The sequence below is a fragment of the Orbicella faveolata genome, unplaced genomic scaffold (genome assembly GCF_042242905.1).
Source record: "Orbicella faveolata isolate gen_17 unplaced genomic scaffold, um_ofav_v1 contig_3, whole genome shotgun sequence".
NCBI lineage: Eukaryota > Metazoa > Cnidaria > Anthozoa > Scleractinia > Merulinidae > Orbicella > Orbicella faveolata.
In genome coordinates this window covers 10236685-10257500 of record NW_028301558.1, presented here as the reverse complement: position 1 = coordinate 10257500, position 20816 = coordinate 10236685, and the positions used below count along the sequence as shown (strand labels likewise).

General features: G+C 38.9%; 3 protein-coding genes across 4 annotated transcripts; 1 reads left to right on the top strand and 2 right to left on the bottom strand.

The window, feature by feature from the left end:
* The first annotated feature begins 243 nt into the window (after nucleotides 1-243).
* Nucleotides 244-7007, top strand: LOC149106324 (uncharacterized). Its single transcript, XM_089297916.1, has 6 exons — nucleotides 244-491; nucleotides 996-1130; nucleotides 1402-1509; nucleotides 2616-2834; nucleotides 3720-3867; nucleotides 4386-7007. Exons 1-6 carry the CDS (start codon nucleotides 259-261, stop codon nucleotides 4449-4451), a joined length of 909 nt encoding a protein of 302 aa, XP_089154042.1. The 5' UTR covers nucleotides 244-258; the 3' UTR covers nucleotides 4452-7007.
* LOC110065917 (uncharacterized) lies at nucleotides 4295-11573 on the bottom strand. 2 transcript variants are annotated; one of them, XM_020773104.2, is made up of 6 exons: nucleotides 9642-11573; nucleotides 9138-9272; nucleotides 8192-8299; nucleotides 7513-7731; nucleotides 6472-6619; nucleotides 4295-5762 (listed from the first exon to the last, which is right to left on the bottom strand). In XM_020773104.2, the coding sequence occupies exons 1-6, from the start codon at nucleotides 9803-9805 to the stop codon at nucleotides 5694-5696; spliced, it is 843 nt and encodes a 280-aa protein (XP_020628763.2). In that variant the 5' UTR covers nucleotides 9806-11573; the 3' UTR covers nucleotides 4295-5693. The 2 variants fall into 2 exon arrangements, with proteins under 2 accessions (XP_020628763.2, XP_089154041.1); XM_089297915.1 differs by lacking the exon at nucleotides 4295-5762 and having other exon boundaries at nucleotides 6262-6619.
* A 77-nt stretch (nucleotides 11574-11650) lies between these two features.
* LOC110065913 (uncharacterized) lies at nucleotides 11651-20540 on the bottom strand. The gene is made up of 6 exons (XM_089297917.1): nucleotides 20331-20540; nucleotides 18492-18626; nucleotides 17982-18089; nucleotides 16931-17149; nucleotides 13567-13714; nucleotides 11651-12195 (listed from the first exon to the last, which is right to left on the bottom strand). The coding sequence occupies exons 1-6, from the start codon at nucleotides 20492-20494 to the stop codon at nucleotides 12127-12129; spliced, it is 843 nt and encodes a 280-aa protein (XP_089154043.1). The 5' UTR covers nucleotides 20495-20540; the 3' UTR covers nucleotides 11651-12126.
* Between the last annotated feature and the right edge of the window lie 276 nt (nucleotides 20541-20816).

Sequence of the window (20816 nt, the reverse complement as noted above, 5' to 3'; positions counted from 1 at the left end):
ATCAAAATGTTTTGTCTTTGTGGTATGAGCCTTTTAAATATGCGCCGCCCTCGAATAAGCGCCGCACCGGAGACACGAAAAATTAAATAAGTGCCGCGGCGCTTATTCGAGTAAGTGTATGTATATTTTCTAGCTTCACTTCGAGACTCAACGTAACAGAATGTGATAGCCACTTGACAAGACAGATGTGGTAACCCCGTGTCAGCGGAGTGCTCTTGAACTAGTGCCAGTTTCTTTTGCCGTGTCCCGCCTTCATAAATGCCTGTCAGATTTTGCCTTTTGCGACATTTCCTAACACGACCATTGACACGACTGGCCGTGATGAATATAGAAGGGGCAGGTATCCAAGCAAAAATTACGTTAAACGATGGCTATCAAATGCCTTTGTTCGGTCTCGGTGTGTACAAGGCCGTGGGAGACGATTGTACAAAAGCGGTAAAGTTTGCTCTGCAGAATGGATACCGCATGATTGATACTGCTGCTTTATATGGGTAAGTACGAATGCTTTAAGGTAAGGTAAAGGTTAAGTCTGCCACGGGCCAAGCGGCTCATCAGGCCGGCGCTTATCTCTGGTATGTTTCTGTAGCATGAAGCGACTAAGAGTATTTCTACCCCCTCCCCCTCCCCGCTGGATGGGATGCTAGTCCATCGTAGGGTTACCCCCAGCATGAAATCCGCCGGTACTCATTTATACATCTGGGTAGAGAGAGGTACTATGAGAGTAATAATGTCCTCTTGCCCAAGAACAGGGCACAATGTCCCCGGCCAACTGGCTCAAACCATGAGGCAACCACACTTCCTCGTGACTCATTAGTAATGCACGGTGATGCGGTTTTTTTTTTTTAATGGGAAAAAAATAATTTAACTGACATGGGTAAGAAGGAAGCAAGAGCGATTTTGTCAGCTGGGTATGGAGGTATGATTGTGAGGCGACAGAGTAAATTCTTTTAATGAAAGAAAGGAACAAAAACCCTTCTTGAAATTTTATGTTACAGAAATGAAGCTGAAGTTGGGCAAGCAATCAAGGAATCTGGAGTGAAACGAGAAGACATTTTCGTGGTGTCCAAACTCTGGAATGATAATCATGGATATGACAAGTGTTTGAAGGCTTTTAACGCAAGCCTGAAGAAGTGAGTGTTGCATTTTGGGTTAGCCACTTTAGTACAAGGTACATAGATGTAAAAGAAGTAAGAAGTACGTTCTATTTTATAAGACATGTAACTCTTTGAAATAGTTAAGGGAACATTTGGACAAGATGATGACATACACTGTAATACTTTAAGATAGAAATAAGGGAAAAGGAGATTAATACAAATCCCCTTAAAAGACTCATTGCGAGCAAACCCATTCAACGTATTTAAAACCCAGTTCAATTTATTGAAATTGTTATTTCTCTTACAGGCTTGACACTGGATACATTGACCTGTTCCTTATCCATTCACCCACACCCGGAGAGAATGTTGAGTCCTATAAGGCCATGCTGAAGCTCAAGGAAGATGGGGTTTTAAGGTACATGTAATCATGGAGAATGTTCTGTCAAATTAAGGTCTTTGTATGCTGCAAAGGTTAAGGACTATGATCTCATGCATAGAAAGAAACTATAGGGTAACGGTACTCCGAGTGATGGGAGTTGCATGACTTTTTGTGAATGTACATCATACAAACTGTACTTGTAAGAGATGGAATTTCTTGATACACGAGGAAGTGTGCAGGAACCATTAATTACAGACTTTAGCTGGTTTGATTCTCTGCAGGACAGAGATTCTCTTCTCTATCTGTTCAATGAAAGATTAGCAGGAGTTAGTTCCCTCTTGTCTGAAAGAGAAGAGGATCTTTGTCCCACAGCGTACTGATTTGACAGATTTTGCCCAAGATCTTTGATTACACAACCCCCTGTTTTATCCAAGAATACTGTATAATTATATCACTTTCATTTTATTTTGTTGATGTATCCTTGTCGACCTGCAATGATGAATGTAGCTCTAGTGGGTTTAAGAGAATTTTTTGAAAAAAGGTTTTAGCAGAATTAATAGATTACAAAACAAAAACCCTCTTCACAATTCTGTGAGTCACAAGAGCTTGTACTTTCTGGGAATTCTTCAAATTACATAAACATGAGGATGTGGCAGTCGACAATTTCTAATTGCAGAATTTGCTTGTTCCCTGGAAAACAGCCAGGAAGTGGCATTTTAGAGCCCCTAAGTATGAAAATCTCCAGTCCCCCATTGGGTTCACACCCCCTGTACCCTGGCAAAGAGGCATGCAATGTTCCTGATATGCATGTGCAGTGTATATAGATGTTGTACTACCAACAAATTGTTTCCAGATTATTTGGTTTGGCTAAAAGCTTGTACCTTACTCCATGATTCCTGCTACATCTTCATGTAAAGGAATGTCATACAAATCATGTCAGTAAGTAAACATATTATAGAAAAACACTGTAAATGTTTTGGGCAAGATTTATCTAGATGCAGAAGCACTATATAAGCTATGGAGTGAATAGATGCCTTTTTATGAGCATGTTCAAATGACATTTAAGCCTTAACATTAATAAAAGCGAAACTTATAGAAAAATCTATTTGAATTATATTTTTTTCCCTTTTTCATGACTCAAGGTCTGCTGGAGTGTCTAACTTTGGTGTTCATCATCTCAAAGAGATGGAAAAAGCAGGTCTTCCAACACCAGCTGTCAATCAAATTGAGCTGAACCCTTTTTGGCGATTAGAAGACATTGTGAACCATTGTACTGAAAAAGGAATTGCGGTTATGGGTTACTGTCCACTGTTTCGTGGCAGGAAGAATGACGATCCGGTGTTAGTTGAAATGGCAAGTAGGTCAGTGAGTAAGCCAAAACACTTTAAATTAATTGAATTACCACAGTGTATTGAAGTATTCACAATATTCAACATCACATAACTTTAAAGCTATATAGTTTTCCACTGTAGACCTTTGCAAGCTTAATTTTGGACAAGATGCCTCCCACAAGTGGATAAATAGTCAAGGTCCCAGCAACATAAAACAACACATATAACTTCCATATGTGAACACCTCTCTTAAGTTTAAGGGAGGTTCTTGTCTACTGTACATTAATACATACATCAGTACATAATTATACTTAAATATTTCTGTTGTTATTATTTCTGTTCCGTTATGTACATACATCATGTACATGTAGGTTGTGGGGAGCAGGAATGGTGCAGCGGTAAGAGTGCTCGCCAGCTCCCACAATGTGATCCAGGTTTGATTCTGGCTCGGTGCCATATGTGCATTGAGTAACTATGTTGTTGGTTCTCACCTTGCTCAGAGGGTTTTTTTCTAGGTTCTCCGGTTTTCCTCCCTCCTCAAAAACTAACACTTGAAATTCCAATTCGACCGAGATAAAGGACCCACATGAAAACCAGCTAAGGCTGATGTGCTTTCTTCTCTAAATAATGTAATTTATTTTATCAAGCCCCAGGCTACAGTATCAGATACATGTTTCTTTGCACACTGTTATAGGTTAAAATTGTGACCAATCAGTAAACCCTGACATTGTAATTCTCCAGGTTTGATTAAAGAGAGTGGATCCAGTGTATACCGTCCTTTTATCTTGAAATTAGACACCAGTCAACTAATCTTATCCATCCATCCCCCCCCCCCCTCCCACCTTTCCACTTTGTGTTTATTTTCAACACTTGTTCACTCAATCATCTTAAATTTGCAACTCTTGTATCTTTTAGGTACAAGAAAACTATTCCACAGCTTCTGATTCGTTGGAGTGTACAGAAGAATTACATCACCATTCCCAAATCCAGTAAACAAGAGAGAATTTTAGAAAATGCAGATATTTTTGACTTTGCCATTAGTGAAGAGGACATGAAAATTTTGGTAAGTGTGTACCTGCAATCGTTTTGGTCACAGACTAATAAAAGAAAATAAGGATTTGCCAGACACTCTCTTGGACCCACTAAAAGCCATCCTACACAATGAATGTATATGTACACTCTTTGCTCTCTTAATCCTCGACTCACTGCAGCTACTGTATATTACACGAGGTATAATCCATCATAATCAAATATTTTCACTAGCACTGCTATTGGTCTAAATGCTCCAAGCAACTGAATATACTCCAGCTAATATAAAACTGGGGAATATTCAGCAAGTGATTACATTCCCATGTTGCAAAAAATATTTGAAGGATAATTAGTATTCACAATGGCCTCCATTAGTTGATATAATTTCGTCCTTGGCCATTATCAGTTCCTCAAATGGAGGCTAGTATACATGTATAATATTGTAATAATACAGTTAATGGTTATGATGTACATTACATCTTTATTTATTTCCCACAGTACATGTAACAACAATAATTATTAAATACAATATTCATTCATTACACATTGCAGGATAACATGCCCACAGAACAGTGCACTTTAATGGGGAATGTCACAGACTCTCCATGGACAGGCTAGCATAAAGTACATGGTGGTCATCCCAGTTGCCTTCTTATGGGGGACAAGGAAGAATCAATATAGAAGCATATGCACTTACTTGGTCAACATCACAATATGAAATCAACTAAACTATTTCTTTCTTTTGAATACCACATAAAATCAGAGCACTCCAGCTGAAGTCAAGGTGGCTGGTGACAGTTTTCATCACTTTCCAGCAGATACAGTGCCTACAGGGTATAACTCAAGAATGAGCTCTCTGACCCTATTTTTCTTGTCAAATTGTAATAAGCATGTTAAGAAACAACTTTTTGCAAGTTTCAAAAAGTTCTGTTGATAGTGTTCAGAGACATCTTAACCCCCTGAGCCATTTTTGACAGAATTTTTCTATACTTTATGACATGTTGTATTTTATCATGCCGATTACAATTCCACAGTACAAAGCCAAGCTCAGTGACCTCCATTTGATGGAGGTCACTGAGCTTGGTTTGAGTTACACTGTCAGTATAAGTTCTTAACGCTAAAGGGTAGGGTGTTTTAGGAGGTTGTATTGTTGCAATGATAACCTGTTACATAAAAAGGATGATCATTCTAGCTTCTTTACAAGGCATCATGTGATGCCATTATTGTAGCTACACATAGCATAATCTGACAAAGGGTGGTCCAACACCGTATTTTGATTCATCAAAGTGTGAGTGATGTAAATAGCTGGAGACTCTTATCAGCAATCTTAAAAAACCAATACACCAATTTGGAGAATTTCCTTTTCAAAACAGACCATGGCTCTGTTTTACTCTTCCTGCTCATAGCTAAAGTGCACAGCAAAGTAGAGTTATGAACTAGTGTAGATAAACACTGCCATTAAAGAACAAAATTGTATCTGTAATGGCCACTTCTTATTCACTGTAATGTACTTATGTGTAGCAAAATTTCAAGCAGGCTTCAAATTAAACTTGAATAGCTTGCATGAATCGTTAATCGTGAATTCCAAGTAGCTCATTCACACACACAAATATTAAATTTGTGAATGGTTCTCAGAATGTTTGTACTGTCCTATCAGTACAAAAAATAGATAACTTTCAAGCCGACAACATTCTGTCATTTTTATACATAGTTTAAATTATCTTGGGATGAGCTCAGTTGATAGCTCACTGGTTAACAATACTCGTTTATTTAGAACTTGTTATTTTCAGACAAGCAAGGAAACTAAAACGGTTAAATAACTTGGAGTATCAAGAATTCAATTATCAAGTGAACCAGTTTCTATCCTTTCCAAGGACATTCTGTCATATTCGCCAATTGTTTAATGCATTGTTCTGTTGGCATTGCATTCTGTAAGTGGGAAAATAATGAAAAAATAATGATCAGTAAATAATTAAACAGCAAGTTGTTCCAGGCAACCAAAATAACTACTGGGTAAATGCTCCTACTACTGAATGCTCTTTTATCTTTACAACACAAAGCAGAATTAATTTTGTCTGCATGTATCTTTTCCATAAATTATTGGGAAATACAATATGAAATCAGTAACCAGCCAAAGCACAGAGAGAAGCTAATGACAGCTCAGTACATTGACTACAATTCACTACAAAAAATGCATTTTCTGCTCTAACCAATGCTTGAATCATCAAGCAATCATCAATGGTCAATGCTTGAATCATCAGCTTTCCTTAACTGACTACAGTGGTTAAATTACCTTGATCAACTTCTTGTGGAAAAATTATCCTTCTAATATGTGTCTCATTTACAATGCTCAATTTCCAGCACTCTCTCGCATCTGTTTGGGGAAGGGATGCAGGCTCATTTCCCAAAGAGCGGCTGGAAATGGAGCCTACTCATTTACCCACAGTTTTAGAAAGTTATAACTTTCATCACCACAAAACTCCACTTCTATCACAATGCTACACTCCAAAACTACAGAACTACACAAAGCCTGAATGCCCAGAGGTATGATTGATCTTGGATAACACCTAAAAATCCTTGAGACACAACATGCACACTCCCTTGTGTAATACATACACGTAAGTGAAATCAAACCTACCAAAGTTGTCATATCCTTGTCGCTTATAGTGAAATCAAAAACATTGGTGTTTTCTAAAATTCTTTCTGGTTTTGTAGACTTGGGAATGGTGATGTAATTTTTCTGTACACTCCAACGAATGAGAAGTTGGGGCACTGTTTTCTTGTATCTGCAAATATTCAAGGGTTTTGGAAAAGGGCATTTTACTTAATCATTTCTTTGACAAGGATAATTTAACAATCTATCAGTCATCAATCTCCAAGTTATTTTGTGTTCCACAACTGGCCCATCTAAAATTCAGCTACTTTTGTGCTGATGATTATATTCCTCAGCATAGAAAAACATGGTTTCCTATAATCATGCCAAAAGTACTACCCTTTACCAGATCCCTCAGCACAAGTCTATACAAGTTTGCCCAAGTCCATTACACTTGCCGTGTCTGGAGAAGTCAAGACTTAGAGTAATTAAATTGTAGTTAGTATTGTGGTAGTTTTAAGTGAAAAATATACCGGTCAACTCGAAGTTTCCAATTAAACTAACTGATCAGGAAATGACAATTGTGAGTACATTGAACAGTGTTCATTAGCTTTGTCATTGTCATAATGTCATCCTTGTGTTACTTATAAGCAACATGTTGTCCAGTCCCTGAACTCCCCCTCCCTTCTCTGCTCCATACAGGGGCCTGGGTTCAACCCATTTACAGGGCGAGGAAGGGAAAGTTCAAGAACTGTACTAAGCAAAATCTCCTACAAACATCTCTTGGCAGGCTCATGCCTCCTACAGTGTATGCGTGATTTTTTGTAACAAGAATATGAGGATTCAAAAGAATGGTAGTGTAATAGTAAGAATATAACATTAACTACACATAAAAGAATACAAAATTCTACCTCAAAACTGTACTGTTCAACAAGTTTAAGTTTAAGACCCTAAATCATGTGTCATATGGTTCATTGTAACTGCTTATATAAATAATAATTACATTGTATAATCCAGCCTGAGACATCTGCTCTCGGAGAACAGACATCTCAAAAGCTCTGATTAAGCATAGAGTTATGGGTTTACCTACTGGCCATTTCAATTAGAATGAGGTCGTCATTCTTCTGGCCTTGAAATATTGGACAGTAACCCATTAAGGCAATTCCTCTCTCTTTACAGTAGTTCACAATTTCTTCCAAGCGCCAATATGGATTCAGTTCTATTTGATTGACAGCTGGAGTAGGTAGCCCTGCCTTTTCCATCTCTTTTAGGTGATTGACGCCAAAGTTGGATACACCAATGGACCTTAAAATAAATGTTTAAGGGATTTACATGTAATAGCTACAAATAAGCATTGAATAACATTTTTGATACACAAATTCATTTATGATTTCAAAAGCTACCTGTCAGACTACTCAGGTCACTGCCATGATGTCTGTTATCAAAGTTTTCATAATTTTTTCGATGATGTTACAGCTAAGGCAAATGATAATTACTGTTTGCCAAGATCAATAGTAAGTGCAGTCAGATCTAACAGAGGTGAAATTTTATGTTCAGATCAGGGAACTGTGAAAGGTAAATCTGATTCATTTTCAGCTTGTTTTCAGACAGCTACTCTATATGTGTACTCACATCAAACTGGGATTAGGAAATGTTGATTTTCATGGAGGGAGGAACTTAACACAGCGAATCCAGAGAAAAACCCTCGAAACAAAAGCAAGAAACAACAAATGCAAAACTACACGTACACTGTAGAGTTACATACTTTATGCGGCCTTGTTCCTTGAGTTTCATCATGGCTTTGTATGATTCAATGTTTCTTCCAGGTTTAGGATGGTGAATTAAGTATAAATCAACATAGTTTACATCAAGTCTGTGATGAAATAATGAGATAACTTTGGATTGACAGGAAAAAACCTTTAAAATGTTATTAAATGATATTAAATTAGAAATTAGTCAGCTGATGAGAGAAGTGGGCTTGATCTCACACCACTCATTCCAGATCCTAAGACCACAAATTATGCCTCCACATGCCCACCCCAGGGGGTACTCCCAAAAAAATTTGGTAAGAATGTGCGGCCCGCTTCCCAAAACCCTTACCCTATTTAAGACAAAAATCTGAGATTTTCCCTACCCTATTTATGATCTGACCAAACATTTGACACCCTATTTATGACCTGTGACAATAGGCGTGACATTATGTCACAATACTGCTGAGTTAGAGCTCAGGCTAACAGACAATGTAGTTTTCCTGCGGTCCACATGGCCGACAATAAAATCTTATGTTGAGTTTCCACTGTTCTTGTTGTTCCTGGAAGTCATAAGGATCATCACATGACCGTTACGACTGGCACAGTTGACCTGAACATAATTTATGAAGGGCTTCTATTAATGGTCTTATCATTATTGATGAAAAACTAGCTTCTTCTAAAAATCATACCCCTGATGCAATTCAAGACTAGCGTGCAAAAACCATACCCTATTTATGACCAGAAATGACAAAATCGATACCATATTAATGACCAAAGTGGCTGAAAAACCATACCCCACACATACCTATACCCCCAGCACACATGCCATACGCCATGTCAATTTGTGTCACATTCAGCTGTATGCCATTAACCCAGAAATTGCTAAGACATACATCAGTACACAGGGAAAATTCTACAACATGAACAGCCTTCGAGTCTTCTCAATAGTCTTCTTCTTACTTGTTTAGACTTGAATTGAAAGCCTCCAAGCATTCATCATACCCGTGGCCTGCTTTCTGAAGCTTGGTCACCACAAATACGTCTTCACGTTTTACCCCTGACTCCTTGATTGCTCGTCCAACTTCAGCTTCATTTCTGGCAAAAAGAACGTGAACACAGAGACATCAAAACAACGCGAGACAGACTTAAACTACACTGAGCCAATTTTAAAAATTTCTTTTCTACGCGTAGCATTTAGTGCAAATCTCGAAGCATTGTATAGATTTAAAACCCGCCTGTGCTAACCGGTCTACTGCCACAGCACATGTCACCATTAAACAGGTAGATGACTGGTGTTATCAATGTTTATCGAAGGAAGAAGAACCGGAAGCAATTCTAATGAGCAAGAGGTCACATGTTGAGGTCAAAGGTCACTGATATTTTACAACCTTAATTGAAATTAAGGCACTGAAAGGCGCTGAAGCCCTGACTGAAGGATTTAAAATGGAGATGCAACTTACTTACCGATAGAAAGCTGCGGTATCGATCAACCGATATCCGCTATGCAAAGCAAACTTCACCGCTTTGACAGTCTCTTCCGGGCTGGCTTTGTACACTCCCAAACCAAATATTGGCATTTTATTGCCATCGTTCAGTGTGACTTTTCTTACAATGCCTTCGCCTTCCATTTACTGTACAGATAAATGGGCCGCTTCCGAGTTGTCTTTTGCCTCTGAGTTAAAACGAGCCTTCGTGCGAAACCATTCATATGAAAATGTGTTCCGCCTAAAGGTTCATTCTTGTGCAAATCAAACTCATTTTTGTGTTAACAGAGGTAAGTATTTCCCTGAGGGACCGCCCTAATCATGTATCTATGGTAACTGTCGACATCAAGTGTTTGGAATAGAGGTCATAGAGGAGTTTTGAAAATTAACAATGTAAATATGAAAGGACTTTTAGAAAGTCTAGGAGAAGTTTCGGTAAGATACTTCCAAGTAATTTACCGCGCGCGGAATGTTATGAGTTCCTGGTGATCAGTGCCGCGGCAAACTTCAACTTATTAGACTGTAGAATACAAATACTTGTAAGCCAAAGATGGCATTCAAATCTGTCGCAAGACCGATGGAAATACCGTGTATAAATAAAGTTGTCGTATCGTATCGTGGGTAAGTAATTTTTTGTCCACTCCCTTATGGCTCGTCACGCGATCATTCCCGTTCAAGGGAAGATGGCAGGTGTCTGTATAGACGGTTGGTGGTCGCTAACTCTCCGCCATTCCCTTCTAGGCTACCCCAACAGTTTAGCAGTGACTATTTTTAGCCTAAGTGCTAAAAAGTGGTGACCGGGGGTGGTGAGAGCGGCTTTACCAATGAAATGTTTTTCCCAAGAATACAATGTAATGACCTGTCCCTGATTTCTGGAATTGTCAAAACCACGCCCCACACCTATTTTAGAGCACTATCTGGAACACTATGGCGGCTGACCAAATTTCTCCCAGCAGCTCGGTTCTAGAACACGATTCCTTCTTTTGGTCCTTGTAAGTAGTTCGCTTCTCTATTCTTTACAATTCTTGTTCCTTCTTCAGAAGTTCTTCAAACTCTCTTCTACAGATTTAGTTTCGCTGACCTGTTCAGCCTTCCTCTACAAATCTTATAAAGCATTGCTTCTAATGCGTTTCTGAAGACTAATAGACCCTTTGCATAAACGGTGCCTAAATTTGAAAAACAATACAATATACGTAGTTCGTATAGTGTGATCGTCCGGGTGAGGGTAGTTCTGAAAAGAACTGTTGTTGGTGACTGACGTTTCGACAACCTGAGCGGAAGTCATCTGACAAACCACAACATTGACTGGGACTCTGCTCCGTGCTTAACCTACAGTGCAAACTATTTTCAACGAGTGACTCAGGAAAGCTGGTACACTGACCTAGAACAGACGCCACTTAACAGATGTCATCAACTACCGGCGCCTTACAAACGACTTATCCGTGACGGAAACGAAACCGACAAACGGACTTCGAACAGACCGACTTAATTTGACTAACAATAGACCGACCAAAAACCGACCAATTTGACTAACAATAAACGGATCGAAACCCACCAGTGACTGATGACAAACTTTACAAGAGTCTTTCAGCCAATATCATCATGGCTAAACTGACCAATCATGTGCAACGGACCAGACTTATGACATCATCGACTGACAAAAACAATTCACTTGACTCTGAAGATGACTTCCGCTCAGGTTGTCGAAATGTCAGTCACCAACAACAGTTCTTTTCAGAACTACCTTCACCCGGTCACACTATACGAACTACTGATACTCCTGGACTCAAACCATTTACTATAATACAGTATACATCCTTAGCCTCGCGCTCATGTTTCCAGACAAAGGATTTTTCACATGAATGTGAGGCTTAGGGTGTATAAGTATTGTTATTCAAATCAGAGGCGCCATATATGCAAAGGGTCTATTACATGTACATATACAGTACTTAACACTAAATAGATTGATTGCTTGATCATTATCAAACATTGCGACCCGAGAAATGTATGTTTAATCAATTGAACACACAGTAAAATTACAACTAATCAAAACGTTTTCGCCATTTTACGAAACTGTACTGAAAGCGCCCAGCCAGCTTCATATAAGAATTGATTGAGTTCTCTTGGAAATGTATCGCATGCCTTTCCCTGGGTTGCCAAGAAATGCACTTTCTGGCAATGTCTCCGGACCATCCGGAGACATATTTAAAACTATAAATGCCAAGACAGAGACGCGATGTCCCATGATGGACAGACCAAAATATACCTGTTCGTTATCAGTAAAACTGAACACCAAGTTGCATCATATAATGTACGCCTTTCTTGAAGCTCAAAGATCGTCAAAAAGTAAATGTTAATACAAGAAAAACACTTTCTAATAAGTGCAACGCATCTTGGAACACTTAATTTTTTCTTATGCAGTCAATTTCCGTGACTCGACACAACAGAAATAGTCAATTCAGCTTCTATCCTATCCAGGGACAGTCCGTCACGCCCTTCAACGGAGTGCAGCACTGCTCTGTTGGCAATGAATCCTGTCAGTGAAAAAAGTACATAAAAAAGGCTGTAAAATAATTGTATTTTTGCCATTCATGTGCGCCAGGGTAAAACTGAACTACTTAATGTTACACGCTCACAACATTAAAGCATTCTCGAGTTATACGGGGGGACCTTTACAGCAGTCAAAAGTAAAAATCTGGATTGCTATGTCTGCAAGAGTTTGAAGGGTAAGTGTATGGCTAACAAATTACGAGGCAATAAATTACGTTCTATGAATAAACGGCGTACGAGAAGGAAGAGGAGTTCATAAAATTGAGACATTAGTGAGACGGTTATGATGAAGGAAACTCCGCATGCGCAGTGCGTGTGCCCGCTCCGGAGGCACACAACGAGTCGCACACAACGAACTACGAAAGGAAAGAGAAATGGGTGAGAGTGAGTGACAGAGGTTCCATTTTGGTATCCCATGTCACATGATCTCTTCATGTTTACACTCGATAAAAATACCAAACATCTCTTGCTACCCTTGGATTCACTAAAACATTTTCTGTAGAGCGTGGAAGTACAACGTCTTACTAAAACTATATTTTAATATCTTAGGAGTAAGAACGAGATCACACATTTAAAGACGATACACACACTCTTAAATTTGAAAGAAATGTTTCGTATTTACTCGAATAAGCGTCGCCCCCGAATAAGCGCCGCCCTCGATTAAGCGTGGCACATGGGGTGGAAAAGTTAACAAGCGCCGCCCTCGAATAAGCACCGCAGCTGCGGTGCGGCGCTTATTCGAGTATTGTTTGTTGTGTTAGTAAAAGTGCTTGAGGGAAACTGAACTACTTTTACATGCACAGACTAAGATAAAGTGCATCCTGTGTTAGATCCTGTGAACTTTACGCAACAGTCAGAACATTGACATCGAGTGAAACGTTGAAAACCTGCAGAAAAGTATTCACGAGACTGTTATGAAAGCCAAAACTTAGGAGGTTTGGTTCAAACCTGTAAGCCATGAAAAATACTCGTGAAGTTAATTAAATTGTACAATCAAAATGTTTTGTCTTTGTGGTATGAGCTTTTTAACTAAGCACAGCTCTCGAATAAGCGCCGCAACGGAGACACGAAAAATTAAATAAGCACCACGGCGCTTATTCGAGTAAATACGGTACTCCTTATCCATCATTAGCTTAATTAAGGATGTTCACAAGTAACAAAGACTAAATATGCAAAAGGTGATAAAATAACGTGTGCGTATTTTCTTTAAATCTGTGCAACTATACTGTTCAGAAAAAAACAACAATCAAGAATTTTCGGCTCGAATCTGAGATTTCTCTCGAGAGGGTAGCCAATTCACAAAACGAAAAAGGACGCCTGTTGTCAGTGATTCCAGTTAGTTTGATAAAACTTACCAGAGTTTTCATATCATCGTCGCTTATAGTAAAGTCAAAAATGTCGGCGTTTTCCTGAATCCTTTCTGGTTTGGATGACTTGGGAATGGTGATGAAATCTTTCTGTACACTCCAGCGAATGAGAAGCTGTGGAACTGTTTTCTTGTACCTGCAACGATTTTCAAACAAAGTACCAGTGTTTCAGCTTTCGAAAGAAAGAAATTTCAGTTTTTAGAAAGAAATTCTGTAATTTCGGTTGGGAATTTCCTTCGCGAAGAATGCGTTCCATTTGAAGTTTTCCCGAAAAATAAGACATTACATGGGTAACAGGAGCCATAATCGGGGACGGAGACCGTAAGCGCGCGCCATTTCTAGTATTGGGGTTGTCCCCATGATATGGGACAATAATTCTATTTTTAGAACAAATTGCGCCATCACCTGCGGCACACGCGCGTACATACTGCGAGGATTTTTGCGGATATCGCGCGGGGGAAATGGCGTCCGAAATTCCCGAAATGTTTCACATGATGTTTTTGCCCCACAACTCAACGCGTTTACGTCTGTTGGAATTTTGCTTAAGTATTTTCGTCGTGAGCTGCTCCAGTTTGAGTGAAGTAAGACAGTGTCGAATTTAGGTATGTTCCGCAGTAAGCTTATATATATCGCTGACCAAGTTGTGTTCCGACTGATGCTTCTTTCACATGAGCTGTACATTACTCCACTTTAAATTTCACATATGTTGAAGATTAACAGCTTTTCCATTACACAGCAAAAAACTAGCTGGATATATTTAGATATAGCAGAGCTTCAGGACTTCATAGTTTCCTAACTCCTCTTGCCACACGCTTGCGAGGAATTTGTCAGTCTATCGCGACCGAAAAGTAAACCAAAATAATTGCTAGTTTGAGTTTCGCTTGAATTGTGAACAACGCTTGATGTTTCATCAAGGCTTAATAACTTTACGTCCGTAGATACTGCTCAGTTTTATTCGTGTAAAAATCCAGTAAATTCTCTGTTGTCGATGAATTTGAGCGCCCGCCGATGCGTGTTTTGTACAGTTAGTAAACATGGCAAATTGTACTTCCGCCGCACTTTCGTTTGAAAGCGTACATCGAACTCAAACAATAGCTCTATAGTTTTTAAATATTTTTAAGATTGATAAATGTTTGAGAACATATTAAAAGCTAAGCTGAAAATATGTGAATAAAGCAGAAACAATCAGCAAAGTTACGATGACGCTTTCTTTAATCAACTTGGAATAACGATTTCGATTTTGATGATCGAGTTATCAAAACTCCTTGTCTATTTTCATTTTCGCAGTGTAAAACTTCACTATGCTTATGTTGAAGAAACACACATGTTAGTAGCCTTTTTTGCATTCGTGAAATTTGTTGCAGCATCTCAGCACAAAAGATAACGAAAGAAATCTTTGTCAAGGTTTGTTGACAATTGAAAACACCGACTCGGACTTGAAAGTGCACGAGCTGCGTGCACTATGCAAATGAGCTAATTGTACGCGTCAGACTTTCCTTTCAAAAACTTTTGCAAACTCGCCAAACAGGCAGAGACAATAAGAAACCATCAAAACAGGTTTTGGTTATGATTAAACATTGTCTGAGAAACTCACAAATTAGCTCGATACCAGAGTAGAGAGTTTTCTTGCTATATTCTTAAGCATACGCGTAAGCTTACAACTAGCGCGAGCAGATCTTATTATTCATTCCCAGCGCGAGATTGAAGTCTTGTTTATGACCCTGAAAAACCCACCTTTTCCGTTAGCTCAGAGCATAAAACTACATATAAGCGCCCTGGTTCGTATTCCCTGCCTTATTCCCTGCCATCGCTGTGAAAAAGAGAAGAGAATCTCTCAACTCTCACCATTTGATCACGCAACGTGACAACATCCACGCGAGAGCCCCTGACATGTGCGTGAATCCGCGCGGATATATGATGTCAGGATGGTGCAATTTGTTCTAAAAATAGAAAAATTGTCCCATATCATAGGTGCGCGCGAATCCCGAGACTTACGATCTCCGTCCCCGATTATGGCTCCTGATGGGTAATCAACTGGTGACGAGTGAAATTGGGAAATAATTTCACGAGCGTTTTGTAAAAACTCATAATTTAATGACAAAATGCAAGTGTGAAATTATTTCTTTATTTTACATGTACATGAATGTATGCCATTTGAGGACTTTTTTTTAACATCATGGGTGACAAACTGCACGCTCAAAATCGTGGATTTTTGACTTGCTTACTGTATCGAGAAATTTCGCGCCAAACGTTGCCATGGCAATTCTATAGTTTCACTTGTTAAAGTGCCTATGAAGTAAAAAATAATTGCTGCTGATTTGAAAGGCTTTTCAAAGTAAAGAAGAATGGCGTTCTCCTTTTTGGAATATCTTTTTTCGTTTTAGAGATATTCACGTTTTTGTATTATAAGTGATGACGTCATAGGTGGTTCCACTAAAACAGTTCAATACTCAATCAAGAATATCTCTAGAAATATTAAAGCAGTGTTCTTTAAACTTGGCACCAGAAATGTACATCACAAAATAAACAAAATGACACCCGTCGTGCCGTTGCCATGACAACAGTTATGCCGCTGGTCTCGTTTTAATTAAAACTAACATTACCAGATTTTATCTTAAACAAGGATCATCCACTCCCAACAATCTAATGGGGAGAGTTAAGACAATATGGGAATCATGTGTGTTCCCAGCAAGACCCTCTGTCCCTTTTCGAAGGGTTGCAAACTGGCATATTTGGTTTTTCACCGAAAGAGACTGGAGCCAAAAGTGTTGCCATGGCAACAACACAGAAGGTGTCATTCTGTTTCTTTTGTGATGCACATTTGTGGTACCAAGTTTGAAGAACACTGCTCCAATATTTCTAGAGATATTCTTGATTCAGTGTTTTACTGTTCAAGTGGAACCACCTATGACGTCATCACTTTCCTCATTTGCATAATACAAAAACGTAAATATCTCTAGAACGAAAAAAGATATTCTAAAAAGGGAAACGTCATTCTTCTTTACTTTGATAAGCCTTTCAACTAAGCAGCAATTAATTTTTACTTCATAGGCACTTTAAATTATAACTTAACGCCTGTTTCTTATGCTAACTAGGGCAATCGTTATTTAAACCCCACTGGAGCTTCAAAATCTAAATAATAAAAAAAAACGAAAGGAATTGTGGTAGTTGTAGTCAGATGACGACAACGTGCAAATCTGTTATTTCGATATATTAAAATTCAGCCTAAAACAATAGACCTCAGTACAAGGCTCTGGGGACTAACTACGGAGTTTGTGGGGTTTATTCCCCAGAGCCTCGTGCTGAGGTCTATACTGTCAGTCGTGATATTATCGTTAAGAAATCCACTTACCTACTGGCGATTTCCATTAGAACTGGGTCATCGTTCTTCCGGGCACGAAATATTGGACAGTAACCCATTAAGGCAATTCCTTTTTCTTTACAGTAGTTCACGATGTCTTCCAAGCGCCAATAGGGATTGAGCTCAATTTGATTGACAGCTGGAGTAGGTAGCCCCGCCTTTTCCATCTCTTTGAGGTGATTCACGCCAAAGTTGGACACACCAATGGATCTTGAATGAAGAATAAGTGCGAGTTAAGTAAATTAGGACACGAGAACAAATAAGTCAGGCTTCATCAAGAAAACGGTTTTCACTTCAAGTTTCAAGTTTCGATACTTCCATACTGTAAAAAAATTAAAATATAAATTTGAAAAATGTTGTCGAGGTTTGTGAACGAAAATCCACTGGGTTAAAAAGAGTCCTCATACCTAATCCAATATTTGACAGGAATTTAACTGGCGAAAGTTGCATGCAATTTATTTATGGAGTCAAGATGAATTTGAAACGTCTTGGATTCCTTTCGCTTATTTTTGTAATCAATTCTTTTTCGAAATGTTTCTTTATCAGAACTTACATGTAAATCTCTGGACGCTGGTCTTGTCAGAAACTAGAGGTTAGAAAAACTAAAATATAGAAATAAAAGAATAGAGAAACTTCCTCTGGCATATCAATTTTTATGTTTGTACCGGTTGTAATTAAATTCCATCTTTTAATTAACTATTTAGTCAGGGCCATGTCTCAGCACTCTTTTATGTCTGAAAGATGAATTAGTTCCACGGTATGCGCTCTTGACTTAAAACAATACTAAACTTTGTTAATACTCCGGTTATATAGCGCTATTTCCATCACTGTCTGATAGCGATCAGCTGCCTCGTCACCAGGCGTCCTTGGTTTGAACGTGGTGCACGTGGAGTTATGGGCCTGTTTCACCTAACCTTAGGCACCTCGCTCCCTGTGACCAACGAAATTATTTCTGACGGCGCCCGGGCATGAGGCAGCAATGAATAATCAAACAAATGCATCTTATCTTGCTATAACAATGTTATTTTCTGTATCTTTATACCTTATTAGGCCTTGTTCCTTGAGTTTCATCATTGCTTTGAAGGAATCAATGTTTTTTCCAGAAGAGGGACTATGGATTAGGTACAAATCAACGTACTTTGAGTCAAACCTGCAACGACATCAATCAGTTGTTACATCGATCAGTCTGCAGCGCAAACGATGCTTTTTGGGCAAGTTGCTCAAAGTAAATTAACAGATCAATTTCGAACTTAACAAATGGACCAGAGCTCAGGGCTTTCATACAATTGGCTTCCAAGGTGTTGAACATTCGGGCTGCGAGATTTGCAGCCGGAAAACTCTCAAGGTGAAACTCCAGTAATTCGCTTAAGAGCTCGAAACAATGTACGACACAGAGCTAAACAAGTTGGCAAATAATTCGATACGCTTCCTTTGATCCCTCCCTTCATTTATCAACCAGCCTTGTTACACATACCTAAACACGCCTAAGTTTGAATTGAGCCGGAGAAATACAATAGAATGAGCATTCTATTGCAGTTTCTATTCAACTTACTTTTGAAGACTCGCATTAAATTCTTTCAGACATTCATCGTATCCATGACGTCCCATCAAAAGTTTGGTTACCACAAATATGTCTTCTCGTTTTACTCCTGATTCCTTGAGACCTTGTCCAACTTCAGCTTCATTTCTGGCAAAAAATCAATAATTTTATTTAAATCTTCAAGGAGATTGGTATGGGCCTTTTCAGGGGGGGGGGGAGGAACCTCTTACGTGCTTGTCGTCTCTTTTATGGATGTAAATTTTGGATTTAGGTGTCACTTAGGGTCGGCTCAGCAAGAAATGCCAATGTTTTCCCCCATCAAGATTTCTTGAGATTGCTCAGAAATGAAATCTCCTCTGCTTTTTCGATCGTCTCCACTGACCAGGAGTCTGAAACAGGCTAGGTTATACTGGCGTTGGACTGTTCATCAACTGAGCTTCTCCGGCAGGTTTTGACAAGTATTCTCTGACATCCTGTTTCCAATGGTTTTTTTTTTTTCTATTTTGCAATTAAATGTAGGACGCAAGGCAGAAAAATGATTCACGAAGCTACAAACAAAAAAAAGCTTCGACGGCTGCGAAACCTTTTTCACTGCAGTAAGAGAAAGTAGCAAGAAAACCTCTGTGACCAGGACAGTTGTCTGACAAGTTTTGCTGTTTCGTTAGCCAGACGAGTTTTGCTGTTCCTTTTTGTGATTAAAAAGATGTTTGACTGGGTATGATATTAATTACGCCCTTTCCTTTTTATAAGAATATAATTTATAAAAATATTGAGGCTGAAATTTACGAAATTTTAAAAACATTTTAAGAATAACCCCGAGGCTGAGATTTTGAAAACAATACAATTCTGTGTGTTGAACATTTGTAAATACAATAAAATCATTTGTTTTAACTAAATGGTATAAGATTTCTTCCCTCCTCTAAACGGCAAAACTAGCCAAGAAACAACAAAAACAGAACTAGCCCTATATTCGATGCTAATAACATTTCTGCAAGAAGTTATATGGTTTATATCAGGATTTTTTGACTGCAGTCTGGCTCCAAAATTACTTCAACACCATCAAAATAATGATAGAACAGATAACCCGACATTGTGTCGCCATAGTCCACTTTTTATTCCTATAATCTAAGAATATTCACAACAATATTTTCAGCATTAAATCGGCAGAAAAAAAGGGATATTTAGCCCGGGCCGGCTTATGTAAAAAAAGGAGTGTAGTGCTACAAGATGTGCGTGACGTTCTGTCGCTGGTGTGTTGTGTGACTATATATAATGTTTATATTTATGAATATTCTTATTACACAATTTCTTTTTATATTTATGAATATTCTTTTCATATATATTTTATCCCGGTGAATAAATTAAACCAGGAATACCCGAAATGTGTTCTAAATGCTGCGTCACCATGAGAAATTCCAAATAAACTGACATTCACAGTGTCTGTGTTGTGTTAATTTGTTGTCTGGAGATGTCTGTTTCATGAGAGTTGTAGCGTTACACGAGCCAACCGCGAGCCCAAGTCAACCTCGAGTCAACCACGAGTCAGGCCAATTTTTTTTTTTTTTCTTTTTTTTTTTTGCCCCCAAGGCAACTTTGCCGAGCGTTTATATGAGAAAAAGGTTGTTATCATGTGAGAATATTGATAACCGTGTAATCGGCGCATGAGTGTGCAGTAGTTACCATATTGTAAGTCAGTCTTACGCAGTCAGAAAGCTGCAAGAGACCTCAGCGATAATTGCTAAACATTAATTCGAAGAAACACTAACGGAGTAAACTGGTTATGGGAGTGTTTGAAGTACAAGTTATTCCAAATGATTTGGGTTCTTTTCTCTAGCTAATCGATGTACTTACTCATAGAAAGCTGCAGTGTCGATCAACCGATATCCGCTCTGCAAAGCAAACTTCACCGCTTTGACAGTCTCTTCCGGACTGGCTTTGTACACTCCCAAACCAAACATTGGCATCTTATTGCCATCGTTCAGGGTGACTTTTCTTGCAATGCCTTCACCTTCCATATTTCCCTGAGCGAACCGGCAAAAGCCCGCGTTACAGACGGAAATAATGTAGCGGTTGCTTCTGATTCCAGTGCCACTCGGTAAAACTGCCTCGCGGGGCCTTGGTACCCAGGCGCACTCCTCATAGACCTCTTTCGTGCTGTTCGGAGGCTCGTTTTCAATTTCCAACAGGGAGCCTCTGCGGATGAGGGAGGTACCTAGCTAACATAATTTGAAGGTGGTCGAAGGTGATCTTCAATTTAGAAATATTACCGTTAGTATCTCACCCAAAAACATTTTTCTTCCGAAATAAGAACAATCAAAATCTCAGAGCATTTGCAAA